The sequence below is a fragment of the Thamnophis elegans genome, chromosome 2, assembly GCF_009769535.1.
Source record: "Thamnophis elegans isolate rThaEle1 chromosome 2, rThaEle1.pri, whole genome shotgun sequence".
NCBI classification, from domain to species: domain Eukaryota; kingdom Metazoa; phylum Chordata; class Lepidosauria; order Squamata; family Colubridae; genus Thamnophis; species Thamnophis elegans.
The window spans coordinates 63,079,245-63,091,335 of NC_045542.1; the positions used below are offsets into that span (position 1 = coordinate 63,079,245).

General features: G+C 43.4%; 1 protein-coding gene across 1 annotated transcript; it reads left to right on the plus strand.

Moving 5' to 3' along the window:
- The first annotated feature begins 429 nt into the window (after nucleotides 1-429).
- Nucleotides 430-11,785, plus strand: CCDC42 (coiled-coil domain containing 42). The gene is made up of 7 exons (XM_032239025.1): nucleotides 430-506; nucleotides 5,432-5,537; nucleotides 5,981-6,085; nucleotides 7,853-8,050; nucleotides 8,740-8,961; nucleotides 10,213-10,371; nucleotides 11,690-11,785. Exons 1-7 carry the CDS (start codon nucleotides 430-432, stop codon nucleotides 11,783-11,785), a joined length of 963 nt encoding a protein of 320 aa, XP_032094916.1.
- The last annotated feature ends 306 nt before the right edge of the window (nucleotides 11,786-12,091 follow it).

Below are 12,091 nucleotides of genomic sequence, written 5' to 3' on the forward strand. Positions count from 1 at the left end.
GAACCTCTGAAACACATAAATAATTATGATTTGTTGGTGTTTGGCATTAATTTAGCACAAATGGCAGCTGCCTTCCCCTATGTTTGCAGTTTTAAAGCAACAAACCACTAAATGACAACATTTTATACTATCTCAGGTTGTCCCAGTTACAACCAAATGGGAAGAATGGGGCTGTTGAATTTGGGAGGTTTTGTTAAGTTCTACCACCTACAGAGCAAATCATGACTTCCCAAAGGACTTTCATCTTTCCCAATGCAGTAAATCCCTACTGTTGCTAAGCAACCATTTGCATCTTCCGTATCTTCTTCTGAAAGTTCCGTGGCTTCAACTGCATTGAACTGGCAGCTTTTCTAATCAGTTTGCTTGACTCCCAAGCTCAGATAAAGTGGTGAAAGGAGTCAGGACGTGCCTGGCAAGTGGACAGCCATCATGACCACCATGGATGAAGAGGATCTAAGCGAGTATTTCCGCATGCAATATGGACAGAAATTGTTGAAACTGTTGATGTAAGTGAACTGTTCCTCTTTCCACTGTTTCTTTTCAACTCTCTGAAATGTTTCTCTGTTCCACCAAAACATTTTTTTGCTTTCCCCTTTCTGAACCCTGTTCTTACTCTCTCATTCCTGGAATCTTTTCCCTTCTGAATCCTTCCTTGCAAAAGCAAGCAAACAAACATTTATTAGAAGACAACTATTAGATCAGATCAAGGTTTCATCTAGCTTAAAATCCAGTATCACACAATAGGAAATCAGGTTGCTTTTGTGAAACCAGATGGAGGGATAATTCATTTATTCCTCAATGCTGTAGCCTTAATTTGATTCCCTCCACCATGTTACTATTAATATGTTTTTTTAAAAAAAACTGTGTGAGATGCATTTTATAAAAGACTTTGTAGAACAATTTTTTAAGAATTCAATATTTAATAATCAATTGGATCATCTATAAGCAAAACCAATTGTCATAGGAAGGTTACAGATATGGCATCCTTGAGACTGGAGATACAACACAGATAGTCCTCGACATATGACAACAATTGAGTCCAAGATTTATGTTGCTAAGTGAGGCAGTTGTTAAGTAGGCTTTGCCCCATTTTATGACCTTTCTTACCATAGTTGTTAAGTGAATCATTGCAGTAGTTTGTATTTGCATTTGTATTTATTATACTTGTATATCGCCCTATTCCCGGAGGGACTCAGGGCGGTGAACAAACACATGGGGAAGGGGGCAATACAAAAACGAACAAGACAAAAGCAAAATACTAGACAATTAAAAACTACACAACAATCAGCAATTCAAGTGGAGTTGGAAACTCATCAGCCCCAGGCCTGCCGGAATAGCCAGATCTTAATGGCTTTGCGGAAAGCCTGAAGGGTGGTGAGGGTCCGAATCACCACAGGGAGATCGTTCCAGAGGACTGGAGCAGCCACAGAAAAAGCCCTCCCCCGGGGCGTCGACAGTCGACATTGGCTAGCTAATGGTATCCGGAGGAGGCCTAATCTGTGGGATCTGATTGGTTGAAGGGAGGTAATTGGCAGGAGGCGGTCTCTCAAGTACCCAGGTCCGATACCATGTAGGGCTTTAAAAGTAATGACTAGCACCTTGAAATGTATGAGGGGCGTATAATTTCACCCCCCAGCTGCATGAGAGATGGAATACAAGGCCAATCTTTGGAAGGGAAAAACACAAGCCACTCGGTCTTGTCGGGATTGAGTGCAAGCTTGTTCACACCCATCCAGACCCTAACAGCCTCCAGGCACTGACACATCATGTCAACCGCTTCACTGAGTTGGAACAGGGCGGACAGATACAACTGTGTATCGTCCGCATATTGATGGTATTTTATCCCGTGCCACCGAATGATCTCACCCAGTGGCTTCATGTAGATGTTAAACAGGAGGGGGGACAGGACCGAACCCTGTGGCACCCCATACTTCTGCCCTCCAACCAACACCGACTGCGACCTGTCCGAGAAGTAGAAGGAGAACCACTGAAAAATGCTGCCTCCCACTCCCACCTCCCACAACCGCCGCAGAAGGATACCATGGTTGATGGTATCGAAGGCCGCTGAGAGGTCAAGAAGCACTAGGATGGAGGCATGACCCCCATCCCTGGCTCTCCAGAGATCATTGATCAGTGCGACCAAAGCAGTTTCCTTGCTGTAGCCAGGCCTGAATCCAGACTGGAAGGAATCCAGATAATCGGTTTCATCCAAGGACTGCCGGAGCTGAGAGGCCACCACTTTCTCAACAACCTTCCCAACAAAGGGGAGGTTGGAAACTGGACGGTAGTTACTTAAAATGGCTGGATCCAAAGACGGCTTCTTCAGGAGAGGTCTCACCACTGCCGCCTTTAGGAGGGGCGGGAAGGATCCCTCCCGAAGAGAGGTGGTGATTATCGTCTGGATCCAGCCACGTGTCACCTCCCTGCTGTTTGCGACCAGCCAGGAGGGGCACGGGTCCAGCATGCAAGTGGAGGCACTCACCACTCCCATGGCCTTGTCCACTTCCTCAGGCGTGACAAGTTGAAAATCAATCCATAAATTCCGCTCAAGACCCTCCCCTGGTACCTTGGCTGGCTCTGAGCAATTGGAGTCCAGGTCTGCCCGAAGCCGAGCAACTTTGTCCGCTAAGAACTGGGCAAATTCCTCAGCTCTACCTTGTAAAGCGTCACCCATATCCCTCCCTTTCAGGAGGGAGCGGGTTATCCTAAACAAGGCGGCTGGGCGCAATTCAGCGGATGCAATAAGAGCGGCAAAATGCGAACATTTTGCCGCCCGTATTGCCACGAGAGAGGCTCTGATATAGGCTCTCATCAGTGCTCGGTCTGACTCAGATTTACTGGCCCTCCAATGGCGCTCTAGGCGTCTCTTTTGGCGCTTCATCTCCCGGAGTTCCTCAGTAAACCAAGGAGCCCTCCTGAATCCGCTACCTCAGAGAGGCCATAAAGGCGCAATCCGGTTTAGAGCCTCCGCCACCACTGAGTTCCAAGCAGTGACCAAGGTCTCCACTGGACTGTAGACGAGAGTATCAGGTATAACACCAAGCGCCGTCTGAAAACCCAGAGGGTCCATTAGGTGCCTGGGGTGGAACCACCTAATCGATTCCTCCTCCCTACAGTGGGGGATTGGCCTCCGAAAGTCAAGCCTCAGTAGGAAGTGGTCCGACCATGACAGGGGCAGGATCTCACTACCCCTCAAACCAAGATCATGACTCCACTGCTCCGAGAGAAATACGAGGTCAAGCGTGTGACCCGCTGAGTGAGTTGTGCCCCGAATTACTTGGGTCAAGTCCATGGCTGTCATGGAAGCCATGAACTCCTGCGCCCCATCAGAGCACTCGCCGAGCGAAGGCAAATTGATATCCCTCAGCACCATAAGCCTGGGGAACTCAACTGCCAGCTCGGCTACTGACTCGAGGAGCGAGGGGAGGGCTGTTGTAACACTGTTGGGAGGCAGGTACGTTAACAACAAGCCCACTTGACCCCCAAGGTCCAACTTCACCAGCAAGCACTCACATCCAACAAGCTCCAGAGCAGGGATCCTACGAGGAACTAGGGACCTTCGGATAACGATAGCCACTCCCTCACCCCTTCTCTGAGGTCGTGGCTGATGAAGCACCTGAAAACCCTCTGGGCACATCTCAGTGAGGGGGACTCCTCCCTCCGGGCCCAGCCAGGTTTCAGTAATACAGTAATACAGTAATTCACTAACTTAACTTAAAAAGTTAAGTTAGTCCCCTAAGTGAATCGTTGCAGTAGTTAAGTTAGTCACACAGTTGTTAAGTGAATCTGGCTTCCCCATTGACTTTGCTTGCCAAAAAGTCACCAAAGGAGATCATGTGACCTGGGACACTGCAAATGTCACAAATATGAGACAATGGCCAAGTATCTAAACTTAGTTCATGTGACCATGGGAATGCTGCAACTACCGTAAGTGTGAAAAACAATCATAAGTCACTTTCCAGTGCTGTTACAACTTTGAACAGTCACTAAATGAACTGTTGTAAGTGGAGGACTACCTGTATATTCTCTTAACTAGAATCCAAACAATATGAGTGTGGTGTTTGATTATTTCTCTGTTTGTTGTAATAATATTTGCTTATGTCGTTTTGCTTCTGTTTTGTTTCAAACCTCTTAGTGAAGAGGATTTTGGAATCTTCTCAAAGTTTCTGTTGATTGGAACATGTAAGTTCTCATGAGTAACTGTGAAAATAAATAAATAAATAAATATAATACATACAGTAAGGTAATGGTTCCCTCGCACATATGTGCTAGTCATTCCTGACTCTAGGGGGCGGTGCTCATCTCCGTTTCAAAGCTGAAAAGCCAGCGCTGTTCAAAGACATCTCCCTGGTCATGTGACTGGCATGACTAAACACCAAAGGTGCACGGAACACTGTTACCTTCCCACCAAAGGTGGTTCCTATTTTTCTACTTGCATTTTTTACATGCTTTCGAACTGCTAGGTTGGCAGAAGCTGGGACAAGTAATGGGAGCTTACTCCGTTACATGGTGCTAGGGATTTGAACTGCCAAACTGCTGACCTTTCTGATCAACAAGCTCAGCATCTTAGCCACTGAGTCACCACATCCCTCTATGTACATAGATTCATAGTACAGTCTAAAATAAACACATCAAGATTTCCCTGGATAAAACACCGCTGAACCTTCCATAAGCAACCTTTCCAACATGGTGTTATACATTCCAGTTTTAATTTAGCTTGCTACTGATAAAATGGGTAGATTTTTAGTTTTAACTTCTAGGCAAGTTTCTACATTTTTAGGGGAAGAAATATTATTGTTGTTTTTAACTTCCTATACCTTGTTCTGCAATCAGGATCATGCTCCTGTGGACTTTTTCATACCCTTTCAAGTCTACTTCTGGAGTTTGTCCAGTTAGGGGCAAAATAAATCTTATTTGTCAAGAAACACTTTTTCAAAAATATTCTCTCTTTGAAACTAAAATTCAACTGTTTTTCACCCACAGATGAATTGGATCGTGCTGTTGACTAATCAGCAACAGTTACATCACTAAGCACTATAACTTAGATACTAGTACTAATCTCCATCAAAGTGTCATTTAAAGGGCATATTTGTTGCTATGGTCTCAGCTACCTATTGACTTGCCTTTCCTCATAGGTTATTTTGCCTTCTACATCCTTTATTGCTCTTATCTTCTTTTAGTCCACGATTATCTTTAATTCTTCAGATCCTTCTCCCACGTCCGTTGATTAACTGGGCATGTTATTTCCACTTAGATTACCGCCTGGAGCTGTACAAACTTTTCTGAATGAAAGTTAATTTAGGGACAAATTCAGTATGCTATTCTTTTAGAACTCTGCCCTTGCCATGTGAAGATGTTTGAACAACTTTCATAGGTCCTATGGCATGATATACCTTTGCTTCCATTAGAAATGTTTGTTCTCTTTGATTAGGAAATTCCCAGTAACAGAGGAGCAGTCTCCGTCTCCTTCCATTCGACTCCTGGAGAAGAAGAAAGAAGCCAAATTGGTGCATCAGGCTATGGAAGCTCAAAAGGAGGTATCTCCCCCCCACCTCTCTCTCCTGCTCCCTCCTTCCCTCCCTCTCTCCCCCCTCTCTCTTAATTTATTCAATTTTTTTAAAATTAGAAAGATAAAAACAAAAAGAAGAAAGAAAAAGACAGAAAAAGAAAAGGAAGGAAAGGAAGGAAGGAAGGAGGGAAGGATCAGAAAATAACACATCTATCATATTTCTTTATACCTTGAAAACACAGAATGAATACTTCCATGCCAGTCTTCCCCTCTTTAGCAGGGAGTTTGACTAGAAGACCTCCAAGGTCCTTTCCAACTCTTTTATTCTGTTATATTATTTTCATTTGTCCTTTGCCAGATAATAAAGTTTGATTCCCATCTAAGATTCAGTTTGTATCCTGGTGGAAGTGAACTGTGTTCATACTACCCAAAGGTCTGTCATAATTAAATGACTTATTATATACTCTTTAGGCATTTAAAACAAGAATGGAATCCCTAAACAACAGGTGGGAAGAGCTTGGTACAAAAGAAGTCCAGCTGAAAGCATACATTAAGAAATTTGAGCAATTCATACAGGTACAGATTCCTTATAGATTTCCAGCTTATTTTAATAGTAATTGCTCCATCCTACAGGGAGTCCTCGACTTATGACCATTTGTTTAACAGCAGTCCAGAATTATAATGGCACTGAAGTGACTTATGACCTACAGTTATAAGTGACATACCCTTGCAGTCATTTGATTGCAATTTGAGTGATTGGCAACCAGCTTGCATTGACGATGGTTGCAGCATCCTGTGGTCATGTGATTGAGATTTGTGAAGATCTCAGCCAGTATCCTACAAGCAAAGTCAATAGGAGCAGCCAGATTTCCTTAACAACCATGTAATTTATTTAATGATGTATGATTTGCTTAATGACTGCAGTATTTGCTTAACAACTATGGTAAAAATTGGATCTGGTCATCTGATAATTTGCTTAACCAATGGCATTGCCTAGTCGACCTAGTGGTTGAAATTCTGGCTCAATTGTGGCTGCAAGTCAAGATCTACCTTTATGTTCTAGTTAGGAACTAGTAATTCTCTTTGTGGTTCTCTTGAAACCATGCACATGATATACTAACTGTTTCTTTTCCCATCAGGTCTAGTAATAAAGGTTGCACAGTAAGGTCAAATTGGAAAAGAAGCAAAATAGGCGAGATATGTGTAATAAAACCCATAGCCGTTCAAAATTATTTCCTCTTTTAGCAATGGCATGTTTCCACAATAGCAAAAAAGATGGCATCTAGTAGTTTATTTATTCATCCATTTATTTATCACCTTTATGAGGTCATCATCCCATTCTAGGTAGCTAGGAACAACATACACAAATTGTTAGATAAAATAACAGTGCATATCAAAAAAGGGAGAAACTTTAAATCAGAAGAAAACTCTGAAATATTTGGGTTTTTAGTAATTTTAGAAAAATCAACAAAGAAGGAGCCACCTTAATTTAGAAAGGACCTGATTTAAGTCTCATGTTTGGCCACACTAGGGCCAGCCAAAGATTTGACTGACTTATAGACTTATAATTTATATAGCTACTCATCTCACTCTGGATGGTGTACAGTGCACAATTTGAAACTAAATAATCAGCATAATTTATCCATTAAAAACAGTTTAAAAAGGATAAGAACAAAAAAAGACAGGAAGAATGCACACTAAACTTATACTAGCCATTTAATTTCATTGTATTTAAGTACAATGACAATAAAGATTATACTTAATGGGCTCCAGGCTTCCATGGGATCCCCAAGCTAATGGACCGGTGTGGTGCCATATCTCAGTCAAAAAAAATGCTTTGTATACAAAAGACTGCAGATTCAATTTCATCTCCAATAGCAATAGCACTTAGACTTACAGCCCTCTCTAAGTGGTCTACAGAGTCAGCATATTGTCCCCAACAATCTGAGTCCTCATTTACCCAGCTCGGAAGGATGGAAGGCTGAGTCAACCTTGAGCCTGGTGACATTTGCACTGTTGGCAGTTGGTAGAATTAGCCTGAAGGACTGCATTATAACCATTGCACCATCACAGCTCCCCACTAAAAGGATAAAGTTATAAAAAACGTTAGGGCTTATTTTTTTCCTGAGGTCCTAAAGATTCATTATTAGGCCTTTATCCTGACCTGATTTATGGCAATTTCTTCTAAAATACTGTCATTCTCATATATTCCATGGAGACCTTAACATTTCCAATTACCTTTTCCCTGCCCTCTCCCTTTTGCTTCTGGCCTTTGTTCTTTGTCTTTGTCTTTGTCTGGGTTCATTGGGGTGTGGGAAATGTATTCAATATGTGGATTATTAGGAGAATGACCAGAAACGGATCAGAGCTCTGAAGAAAGCCAACAAGGAAAGAGAACTGAAGAAACAGCGGGTGAAGGAGCTTGCCAAGGTCAAGTTAGAGATCGCAGCTCTCAAACAGCAGCACCAAAAGCTCTACAACAAGCTACAGCAATACTCAATCTTCAACAAGTATTTGGAGAAGGTGGTGCAAGTCTCTGAGGTATGTATGAGGAAAGAATTGCTGAGGAAAGTCTAAGGGGCAGTTTCTCTGACCTGAGATTCTCCCAGTGTACTTAACCCCCCCCCCCTTTAATTACAACCCTGTATGGCAAAGATTCAATCTCCAACAAATGTATAAAGGATTAGATTGGGTGACAGATTTGTCCTTTCTTCTTTAAGGTTTGGGTCAACCAAGTGTAGGTTGGTATAGAACTTTTAGTAGCATTTAACTCTCCCCACAGTACTCCACTAGAAACTCATAGTTCACTTAACACATAGTTCATTCAACACTCATTTAATATATCATTAACCAATGATATCATTAACCAATGAACCACAAAGTCTGAATTACAGAATAGATCATAGAGAAGTATTCCACCAGGATATATAAAGTTACATGACTACTGAGGATATTTTTTTTAATCCTGAAGATTCTTCCTGTGCATATTGTATTTGTGCAATGTGCAGCTTAATTCAGCTGCAACCAGTGTGAATGAGTGATAGGCAACTCATCTCTGTGTGTGCATTTTCTCTGAACTTAATCAACCTTATACTCTGGAAAAGATTCCCTACTTGTCATCAAAGTGTCTAAGTTATTATTATTATTATTTAGTTGTTATCCTTCCTTGATTGTCAATCTAAAAAGGATTAGCACTTCAGGATAGTTGTAACCTAAGGCATCATCTGCAGTTTGAAGAAATCCGGGAAGTCATTGGACGCTATAAAACTCTAGTTGGGATGCACCGGGATCTCCTGCAATCAGCCCAGGAGGGGCTGGAGTTGATCGAACAAGCCAAGGTGCGCCTGGCCCGCTACAAAGAAGAAAAAGATGATGAGATTCTGCAACACAACAATGAGCTGGCCCGCCTGCAGCTGCGCTTTGACCATGCCCGTAGTGATGTCATTGCCTGGGTAAGCAGATGGGGTGGGGTGGGGTGAGGAAACAGGTAGCTCTTGACTTAGAACGTTTAGTGATCATTCAACATCATTGAATAAAGGGACTTAGGACTGTTTTTCACACTTCCAGCTGTCACAGCATCCCTTGGTCACATGATCAAAATTCAGATGCTTGGCAACTGGTTCATATTTATGATCTTTGCAGTGTCCATCTTTTACGACCTTCTGACCAGCCAAGTCAATGGGAAGGCCAGATTCACTTCACAACTGTGCTACTAACTTAACAACTGCAGGAGTTCTCTTAACAACTGTGGCAAGAAAGGTCATAAAATGCAGGCAAAATGTGCTTAACAAATGTTTCACTTAGCAACATAAATTTTGGGCTCAATGGTCATACATTGAGGACTACCTGTGCGTCTTTCTTTCTCAGGGAAATCTGTGAGCAAACCATAGTCTTGGAAGTCAAGAACTGTCTGTTGCTCTCAACGTTGGTTTATTAGGAGGGATGGATGGCAGAATTCCAAGCTCAGAGAGCAGATCAACCACAATTGGCTTAGGCCAGTGTTTCTCAACCTTGGCCACTTGAAGATGTCTGGACTTCAACTCCCAGCAACTGCTGGCTGGGGAATTCTGGGAGTTGAAGTCCAGACATCTTCAAGTGGCCAAGGTTGAGAAACACTGGCTTAGGCTGTTCCACAGAGCCACCAAGGGCCATCCATGAGGATGTTTTCCTTTGAACAATAGGCTTAGAGAGTCTCTCTAGGCTGGTTGCTTCGTGACCCGACAAAAGCGCGAACATCATAAGCGCGCCGACAAAACCGCGGCGCTAAAACCACGATGTCAAAAGTGCGTCAACAGCGCGCCAACAACAGCGCGCCGACAGAAGCGTGATTTAAGTTAAGGTAAGGTTTAGGGTTAGGTTTAGGTTTAGGTTTAGGGTTAGGGTTAGGGTTAGGTTTAGGGTTAGGTTTAGGGTTAGGTTTTGGGTTAGGTTACATCGCGCTTCTGTCGGCGCACTGTTGTCGGCGCGCTTCAGGGCTCATTCGTCGCTCCTTCGTCGCGTGGTTTTGTCGGCGCGGTTTTGTCACCGCGGTTTAGTGAGGCGCGCTTTTGTCGTTCGCGCATTTGTGGTGGAACCGGTTGCTTTGCTTGCTGTGCCATGTCCCTCATGGTTGTTTGAGGTCTATTTTATAGTGGAAGCAGGAATTAGTGGCGTTCATCAAAATTCTGTCAACATGTTCTTTTCTGCCTCTGTCTCCTCCATAGGAGTCCCGCTGGGCTCATATCCAGAACACTGCTGCAAAGAAAACCCTGATGCTGGGCACCATCAAGATGGCTACACTGAATCTTTATCAGAGTGTAAACAAGCAGATGAAGGAAACTTTAATGGTGCCTCTGGAGGACACTCACAGGCAGCTGGATATGGTATGCATGAATGAATTTTCTTTCTTCTTCTACCACACTATTCAAATGAGGGGCAGGAAGCATTTTTCGCCTGTGATTCAGAAAAACTCTATTTGGGCCTGGAGTCCCTTTGGATTTAGGAGTAGACTTAGCATATATTCTAGTCCCGTGATGGTGAACTTATGGCACGTGTGCCACAGGTGGCATGCGGAGCCATTTGTTAGGGCACGTGAGGCGTTGCCCTGTCAGCTCCAGTGTGCCTAATGGCCAGCTGACTTCGGCCTTCATTTTTGGCTGTTTTTTTGCTGAAGCCTCCAGAGGGCGAAAAACAACCCAACATGCAAACCAGAAGTTCAGGAATGGACTTCCGGTTTGTGCGTTGGGCCATTTTTCTCCCTCCAGAAGTTTCAGGGAAGCCTCTTGAAGCCTCTGAAGGGGAAAACAGCCCGATGGGCAACCCAGAAGTTCAGTAACAGAGTTCCAGGTTGCCCATAGGGATGACTTTTGCTCTCTGGAGGAAAGCCTCCTGAAGCTCCAGAGGGCCTCAGAGGGGGCGGGGGAGGCCATTTTCGCCCTCCTTGGGCTTCTGGAGCCTGGGGAGGGCGAAAAATGGGTCCATTGCATGCAAAAAGCGGGGAGAGGGGGTTGTGCACACATGTGCAGGGGGGGTCGCACACATAGAATTTTGGGTGTGGGCATGCCTATGCACGACCCCCCCCCCCTGCAGTCCCTCTGCTTTTGGCACACGATGGCAAAAAGGTTAGGCATCACTGCTCTTGTCAGGACTTTGTCAGTTTTTGTTACGGTTTGGGTATCCCAACTACCAGAAAGTATTCAGAAAGTAGAACTGTACATAAGATGGCAGAAAGGCACTCCAAAAAGCATCAGATCCTGATATCGCCTCTGTAAAAGCTTCAGGGCCTGACTAGTGTAGTCCCAATGCTTAATTGATTCATGCAGAGTCCCAGCAGTCAAAGAGAAATGGCCACAGAATTCCTGTGGTCAGCTGGAAACCGTTGGTAATGAAAAAATAACTATGACCAATTCTTGCATTTATGGATTTCTGTAAAACAAAAACTGAAGTAAGATTGTAAGCACAGTCACCATCACAGTTTCACTTAGTGACTACTTTGCTTAATAACCAAATTGCCAAACCCAATTGTGATTATTAAATGATGACTAATTGCATTTGGAGAGAAATGCGTCCTGCTTCTCTTCCCCTGGTGATATCCGCCATATCAGCAGTCTTAAGTTCTAAAGCAGCAGTAAATTCTATCCTGTACTATTAGGGAGTCACCCCTTATCATACAGATCTGACCTTCTTCTTCCTTGCTCTCAGATCCAGCAGTTTATCCAAGATCTGTCAGACATCTGGGGAGAAGTGAAGAAGAAAGATCAAAATCGATCACAAATAGGGTTTCCCAAGGACATGTAGAGAAAGCTGTCCAAAGCTTTACACAGCGTATTTCCATGCTCATTCTATGTTTGCTAAATTATGTGCAGGATTATGTTTTATTTATTATAGTGTAATTATCAAATCTACTTTACTTTCTTTCATACAAAACAAAGTCACATGATATCAAGAGTATATTTTTGCAAATAAAACTTTGGTTTCTCAACTGTGTTTGGCTGCTCCATATTTACTTTAACTTCCTAACACAAAACTAGTGCAAGCATTCTGAAGAACAGTCCTTTGAAAGGATAGATAATGATCAGAATAGGCAAGGGAAACATAATATGG

What these genes read in the sequence shown, in the direction of transcription:
- CCDC42 (XM_032239025.1), top strand. Translation starts at nt 430, where the DNA reads ATGACCACCATGGATGAAGAGGATCTAAGCGAGTATTTCCGCATGCAA. An exon ending in AATTTGAGCAATTCATACAG is followed by an intron (nt 6,086 to 7,852) that starts GTACAGATTCCT and finishes GTGGATTATTAG; the next exon opens with GAGAATGACCAGAAACGGAT. An exon ending in GTAGTGATGTCATTGCCTGG is followed by an intron (nt 8,962 to 10,212) that starts GTAAGCAGATGG and finishes TCTCCTCCATAG; the next exon opens with GAGTCCCGCTGGGCTCATAT.